Source organism: Sciurus vulgaris (assembly GCF_902686455.1).
Source record: "Sciurus vulgaris genome assembly, chromosome: 1".
Taxonomy (NCBI): Eukaryota; Metazoa; Chordata; class Mammalia; order Rodentia; family Sciuridae; genus Sciurus; species Sciurus vulgaris.
The window spans coordinates 42,748,995-42,762,752 of NC_136461.1; the positions used below are offsets into that span (position 1 = coordinate 42,748,995).

At 51.4% G+C, this 13,758-nt stretch overlaps 1 protein-coding gene across 4 annotated transcripts in view; it reads right to left on the reverse strand.

Moving 5' to 3' along the window:
- GLIS1 (GLIS family zinc finger 1) overlaps positions 1 to 13,758 on the reverse strand; it is a 202,557-nt gene that overhangs the window by 82,910 nt on the left and 105,889 nt on the right. For all 4 annotated transcript variants that reach the window (XM_079103148.1, XM_079103147.1, XM_079103150.1 and 1 more), the window contains one exon: positions 99 to 276. In XM_079103148.1, coding sequence (XP_078959274.1) covers positions 99 to 276 — 178 coding nt within the window. The remainder of the gene's footprint in view (positions 1 to 98; positions 277 to 13,758) is intronic.

Consider the following 13,758-nt stretch of genomic DNA (forward strand, 5'->3'; position numbering starts at 1 on the left):
CCCATGTCAGGTAGACTCGGTGAGATCCTAGGCCCTTGATCCTTGGACCTCAGGGACTGTCCACAGGGACTGGTGGACAGGAGGGGATGGGCACGTACCTGTTAGGGTGGGGGAAATGCAGCAGCCTCTCACAGGCTGGGGGGTGGCCCCGGGGTGGCGGGGTTCCTGCAGGGAGAAACAGGCCCTGGTGGCAGGTGGGGCTGGGGCCCTCAGCAAGATCCAGATCCAGCAGACCCTTCTCCGAGCCGGGGGTGCAGTGACCATAGCTCCCATTCACTAGGCAAAAACCACAGGGAGAGAGGAGACAAGTGAGTGGGGACAGGCTACAGGAGGACACGGGGAGAGGGTGGGCATCTGGGGTGGCTGGGACAGAGACTGGTACCACCTGAGGGATTGCACTTCTTTGCTGAAGTTCCATACCCAGCCAGCAGGATCAGTAATAAAATCCCCAACCTCCAAAGCAGATGCCAAGACTTCAGTGCTTAGACCATTATGCAAACACTGGGCACTTAATGTGTACCAGACACTATTCTAGCAGTAGGAAACTGGTGAGCAGGATAAACCCCTGGCATCTTGGAGTTGATAGCCTGTCATCCCTGCTGCTTGCACCTCCATCCCTGCACAGTTGCTACACCAGCATGGGTGGCTCTGAGGCCCCAGGGGTACTGGCATAAGTGTGCTAAGGAGGAGATGCAGTCCAACAGCATCTACTATCCCCAGGACCAAAGCCGTACCTGTGCTGCTTCCCAAGTCACATTTCACAGCACAAATGCAGTGTGTGCTCATTCCCCTCCACATGCCCGTGGTTCCCTGGCAGCCTGTCGGATGCCCTGCCTTGCCTGGCTACAGATCTCCAGGAGGCTTAACTGAGGCAATAGACATGACAGGCCTTGAAAACACATAAAGTGTCATCCAGACATCAGGCACGGTTGCTCTCAGCTCCTTCCCCTCTCTGGGCCTCTTTCTCTCCTATAGATGTGGATGCTTGACCTGAAACGTCCTGGGCTTTCTGCTCTGTCCCCTCTGGGGGTGATGTAGAGGAGTCAAGGACATGGACTTTGCAAAACCTTTGGGCCACCTCTGACCAAGCCCACCATGCCACTCAGCAAATCCCTGCGTGTGGCTGACCCTCCTCTCCCCTGGGCAACAAGGGACAGTCACATCAGTTCTCCAGGTGGTGAGGTTTTGAAAGAAGAAACACAAAGGCCCTGGCATAGTGCCGGCACCTACAGGTGCGTCTGGAACAGAAAGCGGTCTCGAGGTTAAACTGCACTTCAAAACCTATAAGGTGTCCTACAGATGCCATAAAATTTTATTAAGGGGCCCACGTGTTGTCCGGGTACCATCAACACTGAGCAAGATAAACAATCAAGGTGAGAAAAAAAGTGAATATCAGAGCATGGTCAATCCCTTAAGCTAAGGACAAGCACCAAAAGAAACACCTGGGGTCCTGCTGCCCTCTGAGGGAGGTATGCATGTCATTGTCTTCATTTGACAGAGTAGAAAACAGAAGAAGCTCAGGGAAGGGACATTCCCACCCAAGTACACACACCTAGTGAACCTGTGAGCTGGGTTTCTGGCCAAGTCTGTCAGACCCAAGCCCCACATCTTAGTCCCTTTGTAATAAGTGGCCTTTTAGAGAGTCCACTCCCAGGGGCCCACCTCCACCAACCCCAATTCTAGCCCACCCTAGGGGGGCCTTTACTCCGCTGGGCCAGATGGTCCTAACTAGCCTGTGCCTGTGGCTCTGGACAGGCCCCAAGGGTTCACAGCCCGGCGCATTAGTTTGCAGATGAGAATGAGTGCTCCCGAGGTCCCCAGGAGACGAGGGGCTCAGGCAGCCTATTGGGGGCTCAGATGAGCATCTGTTCCACGCCACCTTCCCGGCCGGGGCCCCAAGCCCACCCTGCTGTGGGGAACACTTGCCCCACTGGCCTCGGCGGCTGCTCAGCCAGCCCCTCACAGGCTTATGTTTTAATAACTTGGTTGTTTTTTAATTAAAAAGAAATCCCTGGTAACAAAGTGAATGGCGGAGTTAATGAGAGCAGGCTGCAGCTCGTTTAACTCCGTCTCCGCTTGGCCGTGCTCGCCTCTGCCAAATCGTTCCTGCATGTGATTTTATGGTCCCATTGAGGCAAGCCCTGGGACGGAGCCTCAGAAAACTGTGGATAATTTTATGACCATTAATAGCATTTGGAGCAGAGCACACTTGATCATCACTCGGGGCTGCTTCGCCAGGGTCTTCTTCCCAGGGTCCTAGGGGGCGGGGGCAGTTTTGAGCTTCGTTCAAGGACACGCTGAGCCCTTTGGGGGCCTCTGGGTCCCCTATCCCCTCCCTCACATAGGAGCTGTTCTAGCAAAGGAAGACTCCAGACCCTGGGATGGGCGGCGGGAGCCTCGCTTTTATGAAGCCCTTACTCATCCAGTGTCCGTCCCAGAGGCAGGCCTGGTACAGCCATTTCCAGATGAGGAAAAGCCAAGGTTTGGAGAGATTAGCTGCCTCGGTCCAGGCTCAGAGGTCTGTAAGAGGGGGGCCACAATCCAAACCCGGATGTCTTAGATTTCAAGGTCTGCTCTGTCCTGTTGTCTCTCAGTCAACTGATGAGTAACTACAGACCCCCAAACAAGCATCCCCAACTGGGACTCCGGGGAAGATCAGAGAGGTTAAGCAGTTTGCTCAGTACACAGTACAGGCTGAGCTGAGGTCAAACCCATCAGCTCCATGGGAAGAAGCAGTCATTATCAGCTGCTTCCTGCCTGGAGACAGTAAGAGGTTTTCCTACAATAAATAAACAGGCCAGATTAAGGAGAGAGCCTCTCAGGTCACAGCTGGGCACTGGTTGGTGCTTCAAGCCCATTCCAGCCCTTTTTCTCCTGTACTGCCACAGTGCCCTGGAGGGAAGCTTTGACCTCCCAATCTCGCTGAGGGACACTGAACACCAGAGCTGCCAAGTAGCCACTGAGGTCATACAGTAACTGCAGGCCTAGCCAGGGCCCACAGCAAGGTCTCCTAAAGCCCATACCAGACTGCCCCAGGCTTTCTGCTTGCTTGGAGGCTAGCAGGTTAAACAAGCGGGCTGATGTGTGTCCCAGAGATGCCACCACCATCACAAAGATGTGGGTGCTGCCTAGCAAGTCTGTCAGGAAAGACGTGGGTGCTGTCTCCAGCTGACGGAATCTGGCCTTTCTGTTCCAAGGGCATCACAAGACCCAGATGGGGAGGCCCACTCCTGTTCACACTGTCTCCAGGGGCCACCCTGCTGCCCTGAGGAGGAAGTGGGGGTGCCCTGAGAAGGGGCTGGAACCCAGCAGTCACAACTCCTTCTGTGCCACAAGGGGCCAAGAGTGGAGTTTGGAGGTGACTTTCCCTATGCAAATGAAGTTCCTCTTCACTGGAGAGGATGGGACCTGTGCTCACTTTTACAAGTTGGAGAGAAATCCTAGAATGTCAGAGCTGGAACTGACTGAACATCTATTCATTAATACATAAACTGAGACTCCGAGAAGGCAAGAACCTTCCCTGGTCACACAGCAAATCCACAGTGGAGCCTGGACTGGCACTTCTGAAGTCAGGTAAGAATTTGGTGTACTTTCCTCATCAAACCTCAGTTTTCTTATCTGTAAAATGGTGCTGACACCTACCTTACCGGGTTATGGTAAAAGCAAGATTATAAATACAACACCCTTGGCACAGCGCCTAGCTTGCAGGAAGCACCCGGAAAGGAATGATGATCATACTTATTTCTTCTATTTCTCCTCCAGCTCGGGGCAGGGAGGCAGGGAGGCAGGGAGCTGTATGAGAGGCATTCTATCCCCAGAAAGATCAAACTCGGATGACCCTGAGGTCAGACTCAGGAGGACCAGCCTCCAAGACTTGAGGTTCACCAAATGTAGGGCTGGGCAGTCTGGATGAGGTCACAGCCAGCAAATCTGAAGTAAATAGCTCCAGTTACACACCAGAGAGCTTCGCAAATTATCATAATGAGTTGGCTGTGAAGTGGCACCACATATAAGGTGACTCCCCACAGGAATTTTAATTTATGCTGAAACCTGCCAAGTCTGCTCGAGAGTGGACAACGATGCATTCAGCAACTCGGGCCCAGACGCGCCGCCCTACAGCCTCAGTAGCACCGGCAGCAGGGTCGGGAAGGCCTATGTTCACTGACTGGCAGGCTTTTAGTGCCTGCCCAGCAGCAGGTTGGGGAGAAGCACTGCCCTTTACAGTTTACAGTAAAGGTTCACAGCTATCACCCTAGAGCTTCACTGCAACCCTCAGGAGTTGGCTAGGCAGGCTCAGAGGTGGGCAAGTGACTTGCCCAAGTCCACACAGCAAGTTAGCAAATTTTACCAGGCAAAATAAGAAACAATTTAGGCTCTGATGGCCATCCAGTCCCTGCCAGAACTACCCCACTCTGCTGTTGTACCATAAAAAGCAGCCATGAGCAATATGTAAATGAGGAGTGGGGTTGTGGTCTAATAAAACTTTATTTAGAAAAACAGATCTCTGGCTCCTAGACTATTAATCTGCCAATCCCTGAACTTATGCAGCAGTTAGAGATAGATTCAGAATTGGAAATGATCATACTTTCCTGAATCTGTAAAATGGGGAGAATTTTACAGGGTGGAGTAGATGACATGGTAATCAAAATACTGCATACAGGGCTAGCTCTGCTGGGCACTTCATAAATGGAAGTATCTTCAGCCTGGCTTGAGGGCCCCACAGCCAGGGTCCTGTCACCTGGATGTCACCTTACACTCCCACAAGGCTTTGCAGCTCCACATCCCTGCCACCCATTCAGGGTGCCTGACCCTCTCACACACTGTGGGCCCTCAGAGTCCAGCTTCTTCTCCCTGGGCTCTCAACTCCCTGATTGCAACACACAGCTCCCAGAGTCCCTGAGCAGTTGCCACTCAGGGTTTACTTGTACCCCTGCACAGGCCTGGCATTTCACATGTATTCTATCACTCCAGGTGGCTTTGAACACTCAGTACTGCCACTCCACTGCTCTTCAGTGCAGCTAAAGTCCTGCCTCCCTGCAAGTCTGTGAGAGCCTTCAGGACAAGGACCTTGAGTCCCCAGGGCTGCTGAATATCAGTGTATCCCAAAATGTGGCTTTACCTAGCTTATTACACACAAAGAAGGAAAGACAGGGCTCAGGCTGTGGAAGAGGCTCATCTAACTCTTACACAGCAGGCAGGGTCTCTAGGCCCTGGGCCCCACTGGGGACATGCCCTCCTTCCCAGCACACAGTGAGACCCACAATAGAGGGTGCAGACACAGGGAGGGTGGCTGGCTGGGTAGACTGACCCACGTTCACTTTCATGCCTACTCCAGGCCAGAAGCTGTGATTATAGGAATTGGACAAGCTCTGGTCACACACATGCACCTAGGCTGAAGCCCCAGATTGCCATTAACTTTCTGGTATTTGACTCTAGAATGAGTCTAATTCACCTTTCTGCATCTCAGTTTCTTCATCTGTAAAATGGAGATAAGAATCGTAGCTACAGAGGTTAGCTGTTAGGATTAAGTGAGATAAGACATGTGGACTCCCTGGCATGGTGCCTGTTGCATTTGATACCTTAAGAAAGGTCCCTCTGTTTTGGTACCTTGGTAGGAGGGGAGACAAGGTCACAGCCTCCCTGGGGCAGGCCTGCTTTCCTGGGCAGTGTGCACCAGCAGCCATGAAAGGGCAGCCTCAGGCCAACAAGGTCTCACCAGTCCCCTTCCCCAGGCGTCTGAGCAGGGACTCTACAAGCAGTGGGCAGCAGGGCTGCATCCCCTCTGCATCTGGTCTTCCCACAGGCCAGGCTCTGATGAGAGGGGCACAGAGCTGATAAAGCACGGGAAGCCTGGTGCGCCCCACTTCCCAGCCTAGGGAGGGCAAGTGACTCACCTTAGGACAACCGGCAGAGGCAGAATCTGAGCTGTGTTCAGCTCCCAAGGCCCTATCTGCCCAACAGACGCTTTGCTGTACCCCCTTTTCCCTGTTCAGGAGAACCAGGAAAGGGAACAGTCAGGCTTTTTCTCCAGTCACCTCAGCCCAGCAGGGCGGGGCAGCCAAGGCCCACTTACTTGCTGGAGCCACTTTAGAGTGTTCACAGCCATCAGGGGGCCTGTAACCTGGTCAGGGCCTCCAGAGCGACAGCTCCTGATGGTCGAGGCCTTACGCCGGGCTTATGGCCGCCCACCATCTCTTATCCCAGACCACAAGAATCCCATAAATTCCCCCTTTAAAACTAAGCTAGATTTACAGGGACTTGGGCCAATAAAACCTGAGCAGACTCACCTCAGGACAGCCCTGCAAAGAAACCAAGCGAGACATCAGTTCCATCCCAGTCCAGGGCCAGGAAGTGCACAGCCCCAAGGCTGGTCACACATAAGTGCAGATATGTGTGTATACAAATATGTGGAAGGGTCAGCTCTTCCTCAGACTGTTGCCAAATTAGCACGTATTTGTGGAAGGAAGGAAGGAAGGAAGGAAGGAAGGAAGGGAGGGAGGGAGGGAGGGAGGGAGGGAGGGAGGGGAGAGAAAATAAAGATAGGCAGAAATTAGAAAATTGGTATCATCCGAAGGTTACCAGTTAGAGAGCCACAGCATATGCTGTGCTTTCCCAGGCATCTGTATGCATTTTTTACTTTAAAAAGCCAGGGTAGAAGGATAATATACATATTTTCTTGTCCTCTGCTTTTTCACTGGATGCTGTATGATGAATACTGAAGCTGATGGAGAATCTATTATGTGCCAGACACAGTCCTAGGCTTTTCCCATGCCTATTTTCCAGAGGAAAAAGAAGAGGAAGGGACATGGCCAAGACCATGCAGCTGGTAAATGGTAGAGTAAGGATGCAAGGCCAGCTCTACCAGATTTGGAAGGCACTGACATTTTGAACCTTGACATTGTTCCCCATCACTAAGGAACTTAGGGTAGATATAGCTGATTGTTTTCCCAATGTATTAGTTTGTTCTGGCTGCTATAACAAAACACCATAGGTTGGGTGGTTAACCAACTGAATTTTATTTTCTCACATTTCTGGAGGCTGGAAATATAAGATTGAGATATCAGCTAGTTTGGTTCCTGGTGAGGGTTCTCTCCTTGGCTTGCAGAAGGCCCCTTTCTCACTGTGTGTTCTCACATGGCCTTTCCTGTGGGCATGAGAACTGAAAGAAAGAGTGAGGGAGCATTCTGGTGTCTCCTGTTTTGGGGACACTAGTCCTACTGGATCAGGGCCTCACCATTATGACCTCATTTAACCTTAATTAGTTCCTTACTCCAAATATGGCCAGACACCTTAATATCAGACTTCCCAGCGTCCAGAGTAGTAAGCCATAAATTCTGCTCATTATAAATTACTCAATCTTAGGCATCATATTCTAGTAGCATAAAATAGACCAAGACAGAAGGTTAGTCTGATACGAGATGATTTGCTATATCAGATGCACAAAGCCCTTTCCAACAAATAATTTTAATGACTGAATTAAGTTTTCTATTTTATGGTTGTAAATATTTTATTTATCCTTCAAAGGTGGGATTAAGATTGTTTAGAAAAGTGAAAAACTAGAAACAAGTAACGAATGTGTTCATGGACCTGTCTTACTAGTCATCCATATTGACAGCCTAGACAGTCTAATCAGCTAGACACAGGATTGTTATCAGGGATATACAAAATTTTAAGAACTGTCCTACCTACCATCCAAATTGCATTCCAGAAGGACAGTGTCGCCTTATCCTGCATATTCTGCATTCTGTCTCTCTCTCTCTCTTTCTCTCTTTCTCTCTCTCTCTCTCTCTCTCTCTCTCTCTCTCTCTCTCTCTCTCTCTCTGGATTGAACCCAGGGGCATTTTACCCCTGACCTACTTCGTCTGCCCTTCTTATTTTTTATTTTGAGACAGGCTCTCACTGAGTTGCCCATGCTGGCCTTGAACTTGCAATCCTCCTGCCTCAGCCTCTGGAGTCTCTGGGATTACAGGTGTGCACCAGACCAGCTGCTGATATAATTAGAAAAGAATTATTGGAAAATAATAGGAGGTAGCCCATATATTAGTAGAATGATTAAGCTATAGCTAAGTAACAGAAATTGTACAGACATTAAACATGATGCAATAAAACCACATCATGCACTAAGCATGGTCCCCAAACTTCACTCACTTAAAAATTCAGAGATGTGTTCTTATGCAGTTAATTAAAAATGGTATTTTTGCTGGGTTTTTCCAGTGCATGGGCGGGAAGTGTTTTTATTTATTAGAACAGCCCGCTATCACCAAATCCACACCACATGGGACCTGAGAAGGTCTCCAGTGGTTAGGAGGCAGGCACTTCTGAAACCCATCCATTCCCCAGGCCCAACCTCCACAGAAAGGAAGAGCTGCAGCCCACACCGTGAAGAGCAGGACGGAGGATGGGAGCAACCGCCGACAGCCAGCGTGTGTTACGGGACCTGGTCTCATTACGAGGCGTCTCATCATGAATTTTCCTGGATTTACTGAAGAGAAAATGTTTGTAGGATTATGCTAAATGAAGAGTGTGAGCAAGGGCGAGAGGAAGGCAGTGAGGCCACAAGGAAGCTGAGGGAGATCTGCAGGACCTTGGGGAGGCGGAGTGAGGATGCCGGGTTTCACCCAGCGGCAGCAGGAAGCTGTTGGACCGGACCGTGAGCTGAGTGCAGGGAGCCCTGGAATCCTGTCCGGGTTCTGGGTTGAAAAAAGAATTCAGGAGGAGGAGCAGCTGCGGGAGAATGGTGGCTGTACGATTAGGAGTGTTTCTTCAACTCTCTCCACTGCTCTTTTGAGCTGAGGGACCCGTCCTGTCTCCAGATGGCAGTGGTGACAGCAAGACCCCGTGCACCTCGGTCTCAGAACTGATCTCTCTCAAAGTGAGTTTTGTGGCACATGTATTTTAAATTAAAATTTTAAAACTCTCTATATTACATATATCAAAATATATCATACTGTCTTAAAAATGAACAAATCATTCAGAGACAGAGTGGGACTAGACACCGGGCCCTAAGCAGCCTGTAGTGAGCACTGTCCAGGTGTCTGGTCTGGGTGCAGGTGCCCATTCCTCCCAGCCCACTGCAAGCAATTGCCGGGCACGGACAAAGTGGGACACTCCCAGATGCCAGGCCAGTGGACCACCCCCTGTCCTCTTCCCCTCAACAGCTGACAGAGGGGGACAGCCTTAGAGGAGACAGGGCATTCAGCTGGCAGAGGAATGTGCTGCCCAGGGCCTCCCAGGACTCAGGGCTCCCTTTCCCTCAGGGTGGGGCTGCAGGTGCCAATGCCCTCTCCCTCCTCTGTACCCCACAGCCTCCAGCTCCTTCCTTGAGAGGGGCTGCACCATGCCAGTGGAGGAGATGGTTGCTGTCTCACCACGAGTGGCAGAGACTCTAGGATGGGAGGGGACAAAGCAAAAGCCCAAGGAAAGAAGAAACTTTCCTCCTGGCAGAAGTAAATATTCCATGTACTTAGCATGTTTCAGTATCTGGGGTGGAGGAGGGGTGGCCAAGCCAATAACCAGGATGTCCCTTAAAGTCCTCAGATTCTATGTCTTATACCAAATGATCCTGATTCCAAAACTCAAGAGTTGAAATTTCTATGCATCTGGGAGCCTAAAACAATTTCTCCCTCTTAGAGGATGCTTAGCATTTCAATTTCTATGTTTCTAAGATTCAATGATGGCATGTATCAGGCAGGGGGACATTTTCTAATTTCGAGGTTATACTCAGATCCAACGGCTGCCATTTCCTAGTCAGCCCTGGAGCCCCAGTCACCAGCCCCTGCCTGGCCCCAGTCACCAGGAGAACAGGGATGTTCACCAAAAACTATTTTTATCTAAGTTCAGGAAAGTATTGGGATGTCAAGAAATCTAGAGGAAACGACTGTTGAAATCTACAAAAATTTCTTGAAGGCAAAAGTAGTCTACCTGTTTTTCCAGCAAGAACAGGACCATAAATGTTAATGTTAACATCAGATATATATTTATGATTTCACGTTCAGCCTTTTTTTTAATCCTCTCCCCTTAAATCAAGCTAATAAGTTAACTCCTATGCCCATGTTGGTATTTTCCCAAACGATGAAATGTTCCTTCAGACCAATGGAAAAAATATAAAGCCCAAAAGGCAGGTATCCAGCAAGAGGACAGCAATGGGGGCCTGCCCGGTCCAGACTGCCTGAGGTGGGGGCAGCCAGGCAGCACCTAAGCCCCTCCCCCCGTCTCTGTGGGAGGGATCAGAGAGTTCTAGTCCCTGGCAGGAGTTTCCCGCACTTGAATTCTGAATTCTGATCTGTTCCCTGGCCAGAGGTGTGCCCAAGACAGTCCTGCTGTGGGGCAGAAGTGGGTCCCAGCACCTCTGTCAGTGGGGCACCACGTCTGCTAGGGGACAAATAGTAAATGCATTTTCCACTTAGGATATGCTCAACTTTCCGAGGGCTTTATCCCCATGTCCCCATGGTAGGTGGAGCAGCACTGGCACCTCTGCCCTGCAGGAAAAGGGCACCATGCAGAGACACAGCTCAGAGACCAGGCAGTGGGAAGGGTTCCCTGTCCCGCAGAGATGCAGAATTTCTACACCCCATGGAAAAGGTGATTTGTTCCACAGACAGGTCAGAAAGGCTGGCAAAGCCACAGCTTTGGCTTCTGAAAATGCCCCCTCCCCACCCCAGATCTGAATCCACCGACTCCCAGGGCCCCTTCTCTGAGAGGCTGCCCCTGACCAGCCCTGGTGGCCAGACCTGTCCTCTCCTCTGCTGCCTTCCTCCAGGGCTCCCATCTGCACCCTCAGACCCCACTGCAGCAAGGATCTCCCCAGGGGCACACTGGAAACCCCTGGGAGACTTCTGGAGGTCACATAACTGGGAACCACTGGCATTTAGTGGGGAGGGGCCAACTCACTGCTGCCAAGGGTAGGTCAATCCTACACTAACTTTTTAATATCTTGCCAGATATTCAAACTATCTGCAAACAAGCACCCTGGTCATCTAAGCCTAGAACATAGGTCCATTTTACACATAAACACAAAGTACTTTTTTCATGGTCTTGACATACACAAAATTTTCCAGGCATGGAAGAACTACCATGTAAATTAGGGAAAGACTGTACTGTGTTTTGTTTGGACCTTGACCAAGGGTTGTTCACCACTTCTGAGTACCACGTCACCCTGGGCCTCTCTGCCCGTGACACTTGTGCACCCCTCAGGCTGGGGATGCCCGCGCAGGTGCAAATACCTGACAACTTCACCCCACCTTCTGGCACATTCAAGCTGAGCATGGACACGTGGAATCACACGTGACTTAGGAGTTAGCTTCCTTTCATTTCTCCTTTATATTACAATTAAAACAGTATAGGGAATTTTTCTAAGTGATGGTGCAGAGGTGGACTACATTATGGATGAATTTCACATCAGGAGCGTAAAGGAAGCAGTACAAAGAAGGTCATATTAGAGAAAGTTCATGCTGCAGAGGACCGTGACCCCAGTCAGCAACTCGTTCTCCAGAAAAGGAAAGCCAGGTCTGCCCCAAGGCACAGAGCAAGTGTGACAGAGTCGGGGTTTGGTCCAAATGTGCTCCTTTACCTCACGGGCACCCTCAGAGGGCAGGACTGGGTCTTGATTTCTTGGAAACTCAGGGTCTGATTATAGATTCAGGGACAGGGTCTTGAACTCAGAAGGACCCAGAGGAAGGCTCACAGTGTCCCCATGCTCAATAGGGGGATTTGGCAGCCCAGGCCCTGTGCTAGGAACATGGCGGGGGCAAGTGTCAGGCTAACTCCAGGAATCACAGAGGAGGGGGCCCCAGAAGGTGGTTCTGTAGGACACAAATGAGACCCCTGAGATTAAGCTCATGTCCACACCCTGCCCACTCAAACTTCCCCTTCTGTTGCCTGTCTCAGTCCCCATCCCCACCCTCAGTCCCCACCCCCTCCCTTCCTCCCTGCCTTACCAACTCTGCCTCACTTCAAACCACCATCCTCCACCTGATCGGTCTTGTCCCCTCCCCCAACACAGCCAGGGTTACCTGAAAAAAATCTGGCCGTCTCCCCTGCTCCTAACCCTCTGTGGCTCCCACTTTCCCAGCCCACCTTCTCCAGCAGTTCCCAGCATACGTGCCCCTCCCCCAAGCCCCACGGCTCACAGCTGCCCAGACCCGCCCTGTTCTTTCTCCCAGCATGCCCTCAGTTGTTCCCACACCCAGTGTGCCCTCGCCACCTCCTCTGTGCCACAGGGTCCTGGGTGCACTCCCTCTCTGTGCTCTGTCTGCCCTGTGAGGCAGTGGCTCTCATATAAGTGCATCAAATGCCAGCTAGGAAAGCAAATGAGAAAAAGAACAAATGGAGATATCAGCGTATCAGGGGAGAGTTGGGCCAGGCCTCGGGTGAGGCCTGATCCTCTGCACCAGGGAAAACCAGTCTAGGAGACTAGAGGCAAGAAGTCCTTCCCTAGATGCTGGTCCCCCCGCTGGGCCAGCGGCTGCAGACCCACTCCAGCCATGATGGCTTGACTGGCTGAAATCCACTCAAGAGACCTCCTTGAGAGATGGGTGTGGAGACACAAGGAACGCTCCCAGAGATGTGTCTGAGGAAACGTGCCTGCACCTAGCCGTGTTTTCACTTGGAACGGCAGTGGGCGTCTTCGAGGGCGGGAGACTGGCTCAGCTGGCGCCTCAGCAGTGGGCTGCCCAGCCATGCAGGACCACCCTTCCCTGACTTCTGAGGCTGCAAGGGGGCTCCAGGGAACACACTGATGGGGGGAGGCCCATTCAGGGACACTGCTGCCACAACCACGGGAAAGAAAGCCTGCTCTGAAATCTCACTTCATCTCCTCGGGAGGCAGCCGGGTTCTCTGGCAAGATGGACTCTGTGTTTGGGTTCAATAGTCCCACGTACAGTTTCCACCCTCTTTCCCACACTTAAGGTGAAGAGTCCAGGGGAAAGCTGGGCACAGAGGCACACACTTATCCCTGCCACTTGGGAGGCTGAGGCAGGAGGATCACAAGTTCAAGGTCAGCCTCAGCAATTTAGTGAGACCTTTGGCAACTCAGCCTGTCTCAAAATAAATAAAGGGCTGAGGATGTAGCTCAGTGGTAAGGTGCCTGTGGGTTTAATCCCCAGTACCAAAAAGGAACAAAAAGAAAAAAGAAAAAGCAAGAAGCAGAGCCTCATGCTCTGGGCCTTCCCTACCTGTTAACTCTCAGCCTCTGGGTCTCAGTTTCCTTTTCTATAAAACAAAGGAAGTAGACCCCAGGTGCCTCTAAATGTTCACATTCACACCTAATCCCAACGAGCATCATGAGTCCCCTGTCAAAAGGCTTCCTGATCCAGAAAAGGGGCTCCTCCCTACTCCAGGTCCTGACACTGGGGACTCCTCCTGACTGATAAGCCTGCTTGGTCTGGCCTATGGCCTTGTCCCCCAGAACCCAAGGCTTTCTCTAGACTAGACGAAAAAGGCCCCATGTACCTGCCCCCTGAGCTCTTCCTGTGAGCCAGGCCCAGGCTGGGCGCTGGGACAGAGATGAGCCTGACCCTGCTGCTGTCTCACAGTACCTGTTCTGGTGAGCCACAGAGACAGCAAACGATGCTGTGATGTATGTGCTAGGACTGACATTCCCTTAAGGACCAGAATACAAATCTGCCTTCCCTGGTCCTTCCTCCCATCAGTGTTGCCATGAAGCCCCCCTTCTCCTGCCACCCTCTCCCCATGTGGCTGACTACTCCCACACATGCCAGGGTCCCTCCTCTGCATCCCATACCATGTGGATGGGGTAT